The sequence below is a fragment of the Triticum aestivum genome, chromosome 6D (genome assembly GCF_018294505.1).
Source record: "Triticum aestivum cultivar Chinese Spring chromosome 6D, IWGSC CS RefSeq v2.1, whole genome shotgun sequence".
Taxonomy (NCBI): domain Eukaryota; kingdom Viridiplantae; phylum Streptophyta; class Magnoliopsida; order Poales; family Poaceae; genus Triticum; species Triticum aestivum.
This window is the reverse complement of record NC_057811.1, coordinates 461,262,217-461,277,025: the sequence shown is the minus strand read 5'-3', so window position 1 is coordinate 461,277,025 and position 14,809 is coordinate 461,262,217. Positions and strand designations below refer to the sequence as shown.

At 44.6% G+C, this 14,809-nt stretch overlaps 1 protein-coding gene across 2 annotated transcripts; it reads left to right on the top strand.

Annotated features, from left to right (window-relative positions):
* The first annotated feature begins 5,267 nt into the window (after positions 1-5,267).
* Positions 5,268-8,096, top strand: LOC123145905 (uncharacterized). 2 transcript variants are annotated; one of them, XM_044565420.1, is made up of 4 exons: positions 5,268-5,992; positions 6,095-6,151; positions 6,265-7,173; positions 7,335-8,096. In XM_044565420.1, the coding sequence occupies exons 1-4, from the start codon at positions 5,966-5,968 to the stop codon at positions 7,839-7,841; spliced, it is 1,500 nt and encodes a 499-aa protein (XP_044421355.1). In that variant the 5' UTR covers positions 5,268-5,965; the 3' UTR covers positions 7,842-8,096. The 2 variants fall into 2 exon arrangements, with proteins under 2 accessions (XP_044421355.1, XP_044421354.1); XM_044565419.1 differs by having other exon boundaries at positions 5,305-5,992; positions 6,095-6,184.
* The last annotated feature ends 6,713 nt before the right edge of the window (positions 8,097-14,809 follow it).

The window sequence follows — 14,809 nt, the reverse complement described above, 5'->3', positions numbered from 1 at the left end:
CCGCCACCGCGTACCTTCTCCTATACGTCGACGACATCATCCTGACTGCGTCCTCGCCAGCGCTCCTTCAGCTGATCACAGCTCGTCTCGGCACCGAGTTCGCCCTCAAGGACTTGGGGGCTCTCCACTACTTCCTCGTCATCGAGGTTGTTCGCCGGGCCACTGGCTTCTTCCTGCATCAGCAGAAGTATGCCTACGAGCTTCTGGAGCGAGCTGGCATGCTTAACTGCAAGCCTCCTCCTACGCCTGTCGACACAAAGGCTAAGGTGTCCGCCGTCGAGGGCTCTCCGGCGTCTGACGCTCCCTTCTACCGCTCCATCGTCGGTGCTCTTCAGTACCTCACGCTGACGCGTCCGGACATTCAGTACGTTGTCCAGCAGGTGTGCCTTCACATGCATGCTCCTCGTGATACTCATTGGGCTCTGGTGAAACGTATTCTCCGGTACATACGTGGCACCACTGCTATGGGTCTCACCCTGACGGCATCACCTGACACCAGCCTTGTCGCCTACTCCGACGCCGACTGGGCTGGGTGTCCCGACACTCGACGCTCCACTTCCGGCTACTGCGTCTACCTCGGGCCCTCTCTGATTTCGTGGTCGTCTAAACGACAACCCACGGTCTCACGACCGAGCGCTGAGGCTGAGTACAGGGATGTGGCCAACGCCGTCGCGGAGTGCTCTTGGCTACGATAGCTACTTCAGGAGTTGCTATGTGAGGTTACCAAGGCGACGCTTGTCTACTGTGACAACGTCTTCACGGTGTACCTGGCTGTCAACCCTGTCCATCACCGCCAGGCGAAGCATATTGAGCTCGACATTCACTTCGTCAGGGAGCACATCGCACTTGGTCGTGTTCGAGTTCTACATGTGCCCATTGATCAGCAGTTCGCCGATGTTATGACGAAGGGACTACCCACCTCGACATTCGAGGGTTTTCGGTCCAGTCTCTGCGTCACCGGCGACGCTTCGACTGCGCGGGGAGGGGGGGTGTTGAACATGTGTACATGTACGTAGGTCCGGGTCTTGTATGCAGTACCGGTTCTGTCTGTCTCCCTCTGTATGTACGTGTATCTTAGAAGACACGATACCGGTCGCACCCCTTCTACCTATATATATGTGCCTAGTGCACGATCAATGAGATATCGATGCACCAAATCATTCTCTACAATTGAGACTCGTTGCTTGACCTTGTGGTACCGCATTTAGTAGAAATCTCTGGCTTAACTTTCTTACATTCAATGCTTTTTGAGCATGTTATTACTTTCAATGCTTTCTGAACGTGCTCCCCAACATAATCTGCGAGGAGCACAAGGTGGTGAGAGAAGACAGTGACACGGCTTTAGTGTCCGGGAGGTTGGGGAGGAGGTGGTGTAGAGGTGCCATCGCATCACTCTAACAAGGTATGTGCTGCACCATCTATTTGTCTTTGCATTTTTTTTATTTCTTATTATCACTGTCAGCACAGGACAGGCATGTGTTTTTAAACGAATCTTGTATGACTACACAGTGATATGGTTATGGTTGATCCAATGCCGTACGACACTGCTTATTTTCTTCTGCAATTATGTCACCCCAACAGTGTAAAATGATTTGCCTCACATTTTTATGCACTGTGCTTATCTGCTGCTATCTGACAAGGGTTGCCTACTTATTCCAGTAGACATTGAACTGCGGATTGCTGTCCCATTATTAATTGTCAACCGTCCTTTATCTCGTATGTTTTCAACTTTCTTTTTGTCATATATGTTTCTATCTACGATGATTACGAATTTAGACGGTCCTCCTAGTTAGTGAAGTACTCCCTCCATTTCACAATGTAGTGCGCCAGCGTTTTTCGAGATCTATATTTGACCATAAATTTGTGGGATGGAGGGAGTATTGAAAAGAAGCGATTCTAAATAATCGGTGATCTGTTACTTAGTTCTGTTGAGGTGAAAAGTTTCCATCTGTGATGGGAAAAGCAATGAAACATTGAATCTGCATTCAGGGATTGGTTTCTTGACTGGATTGATAACCTTGGTTCTTAACTGAGCGAAATACTTATCTCTACTATACTGCATCATCTTCTCCTCTATCTTCTCCTCTACAGGGAAATCCCAACGCAACTCATAAGTAACAGTTATCGTCGGCCCAATGGAGCAACGACGCAGTCGATGCTGGCGCAGGTCGGCATCCGTGGAGCAACAACGTAGTCGGGCGGGTTTGGCACCGGTGTTATAGTGAAGATCGCCTCGAAAAAGGCTCAAAATTTGTGGACACGTGTTTGAAAACAACACACAATACCCAAGAAAAAATTTCCTTCAAAATGGATGTCCGATATCCCGCTCATAAAAAAGATGAATTCGGGTCGGATTCGTTTTCGTGCAGAAAACCTATCCGAAAATTGATGCATTCATTGGACGTTTCCTGGAGTTTGAACGGTCGGATCGAGCTAAAATTTTGAGGGGTCGTCGATACAGGAATTTCGCAGTCGATCAACGGTTGGATCTTCCAAAGGATATCCGATCTGACTGCTGGACTCCTCGCCCTAGACTCGTCCAGATTCAAAGGGCTCCGGTATATTGGAGATTGCCGGAGATTCCTCCATCGAAATACGACAAAATTTTACAGGTTTGTTGTAGACTCAATTCCGCACAATTCCACTGAAGCAATCGTCAAAGCAACACTTGAGGAGGCAGGGACGGCGAACACGAATCCGCTGTCCAGAAAAACTGCCCCGCTCGCACGAGGGCAATGTTAACGTTGAGCCCCCGAGCTCCATGGACGATTCTTCCATGATCTCGTTTGAGATTTGAGTTGATGATGAAGGCACCCATCCGATCTTGATGATCCGACGCGGTGCGTAGTCCTCGGTCCAGCCAAGGTGACTTGTCGAGCTGGTGACGAAGATGCTGACGTCAATGATAAAGTTCGGTTCCGATGTGTAGATTGCGTCGGAGCTGAAACTGAATTCCCATTGCACCGCCGACTGCCAGCGAGGACCTATATGGTCCACAAAGGTCAGTGCTAAATCCAGCATATCTCGAGGTAGGGGTCCTAAGCTAGGCGTCTTGGAGCGATGGTAACATGGACACATGATTTTACCCAGGTTCGGACTCTCTCGAAGAGATAATACCCTGCGCCTTGATTTTGATTGTATTCATATGGGAGATAGTACAGAGTACAGGTATCTACCACGAGATTTTTATGTATGATTCTAAGATCCCCTATTGACAAGCCTGGCCTCGGTTTATATAATATACCGAAGGCCTAGGATTTAGAGGAGACCTCGTCTTGTACGCCAAGTTTTATGGAGCCTTCCTTGTATACGTCATGGGCTGCCAGAAGAAGACCATTAGTGAACCGCCATGGGGGTCCTCGACCCGACCCACCTGGTCGGGAGACGACGTGGTGAGTACCCCTAGTCCAGGACACCGTCAGATGGGTTGTTACGCTCATGAAGCAACTCAACTAGAGTCTTCTCTTGTTCAAATGTCCATGGTGAGTACTAGAATAAGAAAAGAAACAATTTTCCAACACCTAGGACAACAAAGAATAGTGTGCAAGAAACATAACGAAAATAATGAACATGCAACATTTTACAACACTTAGGACAACAAGGAACCATTTTACAACACCTAGGACAGTGAGGTGTAGTAATACCTTTTGGAGATGCCCCTTTCCTTTTTGAGGTACAACCTTTTGGAGATGTCCCTTTCCTTTTTGTACTACAAGCTTTTGGTGACAACTTCTTGGACGGGCCAGAAACTTCGGAGAACCTCTTCCAAACATCATTTGTTGAGCACAATAATTTTAGTAACATTGTTATCTAACCTAGTCATGAAAAAAATCATGCACTAACAATTATGAAAAGAAACAAAGAGTTCAGATTACTAACTCTTCCCACATCCTCGCTTCTCCCCTCATCTTATTTACTATGGTTGCCGATAAATGACATAGTCTTCCCACATCTTTGTTGCAATTGTGTTTGTATCCTTATCTCCATCAACCATTTGATTACTCAACGACGCCACATCATTGTGGTATTGATTATCACCTCCCGAAAGATCAACAAAACCAGGTGCCATTTGAGCGAGTTTCTGGTAGGAACTATTCTAGGACTCCATAGGAACTGTTTAATCTCATATACTCCAGCCTTAGAGTTACGGGCTCAGAGGACATTCGGAGCTCTGAAGAATAGATTCAAGATCCTGCATCAGAAGCCATTCCACACTTTCCCCAACGAGGTTAAGCTTGTTCTGGCGATGTTGTTAGCTCCAGCCATGGTGTTGAGGCATTTGACAACGAAGCCTCAAAGAACAAAATGATGGAGTGGGTGCATGCAATGTGGGATAACAGAGGTCGGACAAGGATCTGAAGAAGAAGAAGAAGAAGAAGAAGAGCAATAACATCAGCAGAAGAGAAGAAGCATCAAAAAGAAGAGAAGAAGCATCAGTAGAAGAGAAGAGGATGGACTTCCAAGTAGTTCAACATCAATGAACTTTCCCCAATTGAGCTATTTTGTGTGTTATATTTGTACTGATATTTGTTAGTAGATAGGATGAACTGTGAATTATTGTCTACTTAGGACTAAAACTATGTTCAGATCGTACGTGGTAAGGTCATCACTAGTGAGAAATTATGATAGCACCTTATGCAGCTTGCAACTAAACACCGTGTAGTTTATGTGCTCATTGCAACGCAAGCAACCAAACGGCGGGCCAATATTGGTTCCCTCATGAGCCAACCTAGATACACACAACCTAATTAAGTGTAGATGTTGGTTTTTAGCCTGTTTTATCTCAGTCATGCCCATCTTAGACACACATACAGGAGGAAATAAACTCAACTAAACACATCCTTGGACATTGACCGTGGCAACTCATAACAAAATTCATTTGTTATTATAGGGCACTATTCATACTATTTGGCCGAAAATTTGTTTTTTATGAAAAGACGTCAAAGAGGATTTTTATTTTTGTGATTTTATGAAAAGAAGTCAGGACTTGAACCCTGATAGGTCAGAGATAGCACTGTTCACCTAACCAACCAACCACAAGTTGGTTTGCTACTAATTTATTTTCATACAGGGTGTATATACACCCATAGACCAAAAGTCCCCCTCCTATAAAATCATTCGAGCTTTTCTTTTTGAGATAATAAAATCATTGGAGCTATTTTTGTTTTTTCAGATGTTATTTTTCTGTCGGTGGGCCGAAGAAGAATGGCCCTACAGCTTAGGATGTTCAGTCAAGTGGCCCAAACGCTTGGGAAAAAAATCAGAGGAACTTTCTCTCAAAAAACAAAATGGTAGCATAAGAGGAAACCATCCCTAGCCGATCTTGCGGATCCATCCCCTCGGCCGCAGGCGCCGCCGTCCCCTGCGGCAACCCCCTCCCCGCTTCCCCGCCGCCCACCACCATTCTACCCCGTGCCATCCCCTGCGACAGCCTCCCTACCCAACCTGCCGTCCTCCGCTGCCATCCCCTGTGACAACCCCGACCCCCGGCCCTGCCGTCCGCCGCCGGCCACCACCTCTGCTGCCTGGGTAATTATGCCTGGCTGCGTTCCGGGGGAAATAATCTCGGGGCTGACGGAGGCGGGAGAAGATTTGATTTCCTTGTGCAATCGGGGAAGAGAGGAGGCCGATTTCGGATTGTGCGGCGAGGGCAGCCCAAAAGGAGTGATTTTTATTCGGAGTCTGTCTGTTGAGAAGTTGTAATCCGGATCCTCCTCCTTCTCATCTGAATAATCTCCTCCCTTTTGGAGGAGAGCCGGCCGAGTCGGAGGAGGGGCCGCCTATCGATCTAATAAATTGGTGTCCCCGATTTGTTTTTCGCCGGCGATTAGTCTGCTTTGTTGCGGCGGTCTAAATAAACAGAGGAGGAGAAGAGGTGATTCGAATAAGGCCAGCTCAGGCGTCCTCCGTTGTCACAGATCCAATAAGGTAGATATCCTAAGGCCATTTGTTGATCCTATCATCCATGAGGAACAAAAGCGGTCGTCCCAGGGTAAGTGCTGATTCTTTGGTGCCCGATGTTTGTCCTTCCCTTTGATTCCTCCTCATGGCTAGGCTGCTGATTTGTTGTTTTTTCCTGCTAAATGCAATGCAGAAATCAGCTCTCCACGAAGCAGATGCTGGCAACAAGAATGGTCGTCGCAGGCGGAATGTAAGTGGGTCTGGTGTTTGTACACAACCTAAGGTTCATCCTCAAAAGGCTAAGGCTTTTGTTCCTCATGGCTTAGCAATGCAAAAAGGCTAACCTATTATCTTTTGTTCCAGCTAAATGCAATGCAAAAAGCAACTCGCAACGAAGCCGCTGCTAGCAACGCAAGCGAAGACAGGCTTAGCAAGCTGCCCAATGACCTTCTGCTCAACATTCTGGAGAGGGTGGACACACTCGATGCTATAAGGACCTCTGTCCTCTCGAAGCGAATGCTGAAGCTCCCCACCATGCTCTCACAGTTCTTCCTAAGTATTAGTTCCATCAAATATGACCATGATAAAATGCCCCAAATCAACCGTGCCGTGGCTCATGTAACTGATAGCATCTTGGGCACGAGGAACCCGGAAATCACCATCCGCAATCTCAAAATCAGATTCATTTTGATGGATCGTGACTCTCTCACCATTGGAAGATCTGTCGCCCACGCCATGTCAACCCAGAAGGTTGAAGCAGCTGAGTTTGAGATTATAACGGAGAAGGCTTATAGGAACTGCACTCCTGCCGATCTCCGCCAGAATGCTAAGCTGTTCAATAATTTTGTTGGTGCTTGTCCGGATGCATTTGCTGGCCTCAGGCGCCTGTGGCTGCGTAATATGAGGTTCGGTGAACAGGACATCCCAAACATCCTCAGCACTTGCAAGCTCTTGGAGTCTTTGCGTTTAATCCATTGCGACTCAGGGATCCATTCTGTGCTGCAAGTAGAACATGCTCAACTTATTGAGCTCGAGGTTGACCTTGGGAAATTTGAGAGAGTTGAGTTGATATGTCTACCCAAACTCCAACGGGTGAGCTATAATAATTGGTGCTCTTCTGAACATCCTGTGTATTTTGGTCTTGTACCACAGCTTTCAAGACTGAGCCTCACTAAAGTTGGCGTCAGTTCTGATAAGATTCTTGAGTTAAGTCAGCTTCTTGCTAATGTTCATTCCATAAGTGATCTGCATATGGATTTTCAAAGTGAAAAGGTACTCATTAATCATTTGAATCATATCTGTCCATTCTCAATCTATGATGGTTATATATATGTAGCAATATTAACTTAAGTGGGTCTTATCTTATCTGCCAGTTTGGGATTTGATTTATATGCAACTTGCCCTAAATTTTTAAATTGTTTTTTCGGTTACAGATTTGGGTTGTACCAGAATGCCCGAAAATGCTCAAGCCTGTGCTCAGCAAACTACAGCATGTGAATCTGGACAACCTTCCTGAAGGATGTGATTTAGCTTGGACAATGTTTATTATTGAAGCTGCACCCTCCCTAAAAGAGCTGTGCATTACAGTATGGGATCATTGGTGCATAATGATGACAAACAAAGAGTTCCGGAAGAAATATGGTTACTGCGAAAAGGCAGACGTGAAGTGGAAGCCATATGCTCCTGATTTCAAGCACAAGAATCTGGCTAAGCTCACCATCTACGGCTTCCAACCCAACGACAATTTTAAGCGATACATCAGGTGTGTTGTGGAACATGCGGTTAATATAACAGAGATATCTCTGTACGACAGGAAGCTGTGTGGGCGCTGTGGTGACAAGGTTTATCAATCAAGATATCCACGGACTGCCGAGGAGAGGAAACGAACGGCTGAAGGGTTGGGTTTGACTTCACCTGCTGTGATTCACTTCCGGTCCTAACTGAAAAATGATTTGCATGATATTCTTATATGTAGTTTGGAAATCACCTCCTATCATCTTTAGTCGGAAGGAGTTCCTGAACTCCATAATTCTGTAGTTACCAAGTCTGTACTCTTGCTTTCCCTTCAATGAAGTTTGTACTGTTACCTAATTGAGGAAATATGTATTAAGTTTGAAAAGTATATCTGTGTCACCTTTTTGGTTGTTATTAAAACCAAATGCTTAGGCATTGGAATAAGTTGATATGTTACTTCATCTTGATGCAGTCTGCTGCATTAAAAATGTTATACTATAGATGCCATCTTCTATGAGGAAAAACATGCATGTTTTGTGAGGTGATTACATTGAGACTCGTTGCTTGACCTTGTGGTACCGCATTTAGTACTGTACACCTTTAGTAGAAATCTCTGGCTTAACTTTCTGGACATGTTATTACTTTCAACGCTTTCTGAACATGCTCCCCAACATAATCTGCGAGGAGTACAAGGTGGTGAGAGAAGACAGTGACATGGCTTTAGTGTCCGGGAGGTTGGAGAGGAGGTAGTGTAGAGGTGTCATTGCATCACCCTAACAAGGTATGTGCTGCACCATCTATTTGTCTTTGCATTTTTTTTGTTTCTTATTATCACTGTCGACACATGACAGGCATGTGTTTTTAAATGAATCTTGTATGACTACACAATGATATTGTTATGGTTGATCCAATGCTGTACGACACTGCTTATTTTCTTCTGCAATTATGTCTCCCCAACAGTGTAAAATGATTTGCCTCACATTTTAATGCACTGTGCTTATCTGCTGCTATTTGACAAGGGTTGCCTACTTATTCCAGTAGACACTGAACTGCGGCTTGCTGTCTCATTATTAATTGTCAACCGTCCTTTATCTTGTATGTTTTCTACTTTCTTTTTGTCATATATATGTTTCTATGATGATTACGAATTTAGAAGGTCCTCCTAGTTAATGAAGTATTGAGAAGAAGCAATTATAAATAATCGGTGATCTGTCACTTAAGTCTGTTGAGGTGAAAAGTTTCCATCTATGATGGGAAGAAGCAATGAAACACTGAATCTGCATTCAGGGCTTAGTTTTGCAAGGTATATTCGCGTTGATCTGTGTCTGTTTTACTGTAGGTATTACAAATTGGTAACCCCTCCTATGTTTGGCTTCAAACGAGCGTGCAGCATGTTGTTAAGCCAAATGTTTTGAAAATTTAAAACTTCATATCAATTCAGCTTTTGCTGCTGGCAAAACTCGCGTCTGCATAATCTTGTAAGCAGATCAAGTAATAACAACATATCAAACTCTCAACCTTCTAACGTAGGCAACTATCACATACAGATAGCATAGGATGTCAAAGATATACTAATCCATCAACTGCTGCACAAATGAAAAACCTCTGTTGATTTGGTGCAAACTGAACATGTCCAACGACACTATACATTATCAGAACAACGACTGCTAATCACATGTCCAGAAATTGTAGTGGAAAAAATATCATGTGGCTGGAGAAGTATGAATATTTAGGACAGTAAGATTAACAGTATGAATATCATGTGGTTTCCAATTTCCTCTAATTTTTGGGCCTTTGTTCGATTTATGAGGTGGTGGCATCTGTAATTAGTCTATCTTCAGTGAACACATGTTCTCGTCGCTACCACCAGAAATATCCCGAGAGACCCCATTGCCCAGATAGTTCTTGACGTGGACTGCTCAACATCCACCGCAGTAAAAAAGCAACCCGCACCAGATATTTTTCTCACCTACCTCCTATCCCGTCTATCTGTGTTTCTTCCCCTCTGTCTCCCCTCCAACACCGTGATTTCCAGGGAGGCGTCCGTTCCTCTCGCATGTCACCTCTTCGTGTGATATGTAGAAATAAACTGGGTTGTTTCCTGCGTGCAAGTTGTTATGTATCCCTATATTTCAAGCACGATCATCTACGTTCAGTGGATAGCATAAGCTACACAATCATCTATGTTCGGTGGATAACATGAGCCAAATCTACCATACTGATGTTTACAAGTGACACTTCTTTGTGAAGTTTGTATTGCATGTTTGTGTCCTTCTAAAATTTGTTCAGGTGCATTGGTGTGCAAAACTGCTATTTGTCGTGAAGTGCATACTGTTAATGTACTACAAGAACACCAGAGGCCGTGACTACCATAGGCAGGTAGTGAATCATCCTACTTTTGTAATCCTAGATTCCTGTGATGTATTTTGGTGTTTTCTCTGATAGCTCCAGGCGCAGTGCTATTTTTTCTGTACAATCAAGGAGCTATAGCTGATTTTGCCATTTTTTGGTTCAGGGTCAAATGTTAACAGTCGTGAAGTACTTTCTACTTCTGTACCGTGCCTTATTGCGTACTCCTGTATAATACCATTTTTTTTCCTGAACAAGGAGTATGGGAGACTATTTTCTTCTCTAACCATTCAACTGTATCTTACTTTCAAGTTGATACTGAATGGATGCCTTATAACACTTACCTGTTTACTTGGCAGATTCAATTAGTTTAACAGCAGTGAAAGCATTGTTTTATAAGGGCTTCCATCACGGTTCATATGCAACGAGTGAGCAGGTAATTTTATATGCTTTTAGCACTAAGTTGTTGCATGTAATTTGTGGTGTAATAAAAACTAATTTGTTGAAGTACTTAACCAAACGGCCATGAGTTGCCATGTGTGTGCCTTCAGGCCATTTCTCAGTCTACAATTGCTGAGGGCTCGGTTGTACCCTTTGGCGGGAATGAGATTGATGAGCATATGAAATGCAGCTCCGTTGCGATGACGGTATCCTTTACTGAATAGTAAAAAGTGTTTCGATTTTTCCAGTTGGCTTTGTTACAGATATTTATCTGCTTGCTGATCTTTGCTTTTGATAATATATGGCCGCGAGTTGCTGGATCAGTTTCTTGAATATAACCTTGACTCCACCCTTCAGAATAACAAATTTGAATCTCAAAGTAACTTTGCATGTCTGGTACTCTGGTAGTATAGTTTTTTTTTACCAATTTTTGTACTGTACTACTGTGTAGTTGGGTAAGGACAGACCCAGTGCATAGAAGCTCCCACACAAGGTGGGGTCTGGGGAGGGATTATAAGAACCTAGTCTTACCCCTGCAAAGTGCAATGCAGAGAGGCTGGTTCGAACCCAGGACCTCTTGGCACAAGTGGGGAGGACTTCACCACTGCGCCAGGCCTGCCCTCACACTGTGTAGCTGGGTAACTCCCGAAAAGAAATTTCCCACAGTTTTCTGGTTCGATGTGGCTTTGGATAAAATAAATCAAAAGGATATGCCGATTCTGCTGTAATGCATTACTCCCACCGTTTGTTTTTGTAAGCCGTTTCAGACAGCTTGCTTTGTACTGTTTTGGACAGTGTCTGAATGTCTAAAACGTCTTATAAAAGTGAACAGAGGTAGTAGTACAAATTGGACTGTTATGTTATAAAAGCTTAGGAAAGATCATTAGTTGCATGCTCAATTGTCCTGTAGGCGATAGGCCTTTGGACTTAAAATCTAAAATATCCCAATGACTAGATTGCCTGTGTGGTGATTTTGTGGAATCTGTGTTTGATTTTATTAATTTTGGTTGGAGCATTGATTTCACAAATTCGAATTCCAAAGTGGTTTTACTAAATGAGGTACTCTGTTGCTGGGTTATCCTGAAAAGCATTTTCTCACAGTTTTCTGCTTCAAAGCAAATTTGGATGGCTGTAGGTTATTGCATATGTAATTTAAAATAAATGAAAAGGATAGGCTGATTCTATTTGTAATGCATTAGTCTTAAAACTTCCAACTACTTTTGCGTTGTTGGCTGGTTATCTTTGGGAACTACACTAAACTGGGTATCTGGGTGCTCTTATCTGCAGGCGTTGGATAAGATCAGATTTGAGAGCCTGAGTGACACGAGCAAGCTGGATGCTCAGCCAGAGCTATTCATCCACGGTTTCCCTGACAAGGCCACGAACACACTCACGCTTGTCGACTAGTGGTATTGATATGACCAAGTCAGACCTTGGTACACCATTGCAAGGTCTGGCACGAAGGAGTTCATGGAGGCACTGGCTGCTGGTGCCGGTGTGTCCATGATTGGTCAGTTTGGGATGTGTTTGGTTCTTGTCACCAAGTGGAACGGCACGAGTCCGTTCCGTTCCTAGGGCCCATTCTTGTGTTTGGTTGATCTGAGGAGCCGGAACCCACTCGCTCCTGGAATGGCATATTCGCTGTTTATGCCATTCCGCGCGGTCTCTCCAAATCGAGCGGACCACGCGGAACCGCTCCTCTTCCTCCCGCGACTGCATCTCGTGTTCCCTCTTTCCCTTCCTCGCGCGACCTCTCGGGTAGCCGCCGCCGCCGGGAGCAGGCGCCCCCTCGTCCAGACCGCCCCACTGCGTGCCCCTGTCAATGAGCTTCCAAGGCGGCCGTGGAGGCCATGTAGGTCGCCGTGAATGAGCTCGGGTCCGCGCGGGTGACGGCGAACTGCGTCGCGCCAGGCCCCATCGCGTCGGTTTCTCTGCGATTTGTTTCTAGCAGAGCGTGCTCAAGCCTTTTTTTTTTTTTAGATGGAGCGTGCTCAAGCCTTTGTTGTATGGATGGATTGATAGATGACCACTTTATTCAGTAATTTTGTTTGACTGAACAAAACCATCTCATTCCATCCCTTAAACCAAACATCAAAATATAACCATTCCATTCCTTTGAATTGCCTCTACCAAACACAGAGATGGAACCGAACCATTCTAGTAGAACGGAACCATGACATTCCATTACACTTCGTTCCCGAACCAAACACACCCTTGGTGTTGGTTTCTACTCTGCTTACCTTGTTGCTGAGCGAGTCGTTGTGACTACCAAGCACAACGATGATGAGCAGTATGTGTGACACATGTGATAAGCAAGTCAAACTATTCAAAAATAAATAAAAAATGATGAGCAGTATGTGTGGGAGTCTCAGGCTGGTGGCTCCTTCACCATCACTCGTGATACTGGAGAGCCCCTTGGAAGGGGTACTAATACCACCCTCTACCTCAAGGACGGTCACCTGTTGCATGTTCTGTTCACAGCTTATTAATGTATTGGATCTAGTCTTTATGTTGTGGGTTGTTCAGAATTTCCATGATATTATGTAACTGTACTTTTAGATTGAAATGATGTTCTTGTGTTGTAAATGGAAGGTGTCTGGTTTTGTTGATTTTAATGTTCCTTGGTTTTGGGAGGGTTCATAGAGGTATTCAGTGCTGGTGATACTTGGTCTTGCGAAATTATAATTGTTGTTGTGTCAATTACTATTGTCATTGCATGAAATTGGATCAGCATAATTGGGGCCATGAATTGGACCAAAGGTGAGACTTGTGCTGAACTCAAAATTGTTGTTGCTATGTTGAGTTGATCAGCTACCACATCTCTCACTGGACAGAGTAGACCACTGAGAAGGAAATATGTGATGATGAAGACGATGAAGGGAAGAAGGATACTGATTTTGAGGATGATGAAGAAAAAGAGAAGAAAAAGGAGATCAAGGACCTGATCAACAAGTAGAGGCACTTCTCTGTCCTGAGCTCAAGCCTGTCATCTTCGTTAACTCATATGTCTCCCTTCGACACCAGGCAGAAGCTCAACAACTGTAGCTTATCTTTTGTCTTTTCTTGTTTTACTGTAACCTGATGGGGCTAGCGGGATGGTGGTCTATGGGGTACGTTTGGATTATGGCCAAAGTGTACCCTATCAAAATTTTAGTTATGACCCAAAGATTGGTCTTTGTTTGGATGGTTGTCAATTTTTTGGCATGCCAATGAACTCTAGCTAACTCTAGTTCATTTTTCTTGCCAATGTTAGCCAAATCATGCGCCACCAAAATCTAAACCAATGCTTTGATGGGGCAACCTTGGGCATAAACCAAACACACCCATGGAGTCCCCAGAGCTATACAGTATAAAATAATCTTAATGGTGCGACCTCTTCTGCTCTATATTCCATTGTTTCTACATTGTCATCATTCAGCTTCCAAACCAAATGCCATTTCTGTCATCACTCTTACAATGCATGAACTACAGAGTTGAACTGCCATTTGTACCAAATCAACACAACTATGATGTCACAATACATGATTTTAAGATTGCCTACCTATGCAAATTTCCCCAGACACTGAACTTGAAATGTAACAAATCGGCTAGATATCACACAGTTGTCACAGGAAGAACACGAAAACTTCCACAAAACAACAGCCTGCACACGTAGTCACTTTACATCGAGGAGAATCATGGTGACAAAAGTAAAACCGGACAGTGCTATTATCAGATCATCTAATCCCTGTCTCAACCCGTCTTTGGAATACCAAAAACAGGTTCCATGAACACCAGTGCGAAAGAGCAGAAAAAGGGCATCAGTTTGAAGACGCCACCCAACCACCACCTGCAGTAGTCTCATGAATGAAGAAGTCCTGGACTGTAGGCCCTGGAATGTACAAGCCAAATATGATGTCAGAAATTTGCACATAACAATTATCAGTTCGGTGTGCTGTCAGTCTGTCACAATACGTTCAATGGGCACAAATGGAAGTGGGTATTGTGCTGGCTGACCTTGTTGATTCAGCAGTCATTGTGATCCTCCAGCTCAGTGTGAGCGAGATGTATGTCCATCTCTGCAATCTCGAAAGCAACTTCAGCCTCATGAAGATGATGCTCCAGCTTGTCAAAGTCGAGGCCCAGCTTGTCGAAGTCGCCATGGTGATGGAGGCCCAGCTTGTCAAAGTCGCCATGGTGATGGAGGCCCAGCTTGTCAAAGTCGCCGTGGTGATGGAGGCCCAGCTTGTTAAATTCACCGTGGAGGCTCAGCTTGTCGAAGTCGACGTGGTGATGGAGGCCCAGCTTGTCGAAGTCGCCATGGTGATGGAGGCCCAGCTTGTCAAAGTCGCCATGGTGATGGAGGCCCAGCTTGTCAAAGTCGCCGTGGTGATGGAGGCCCAGC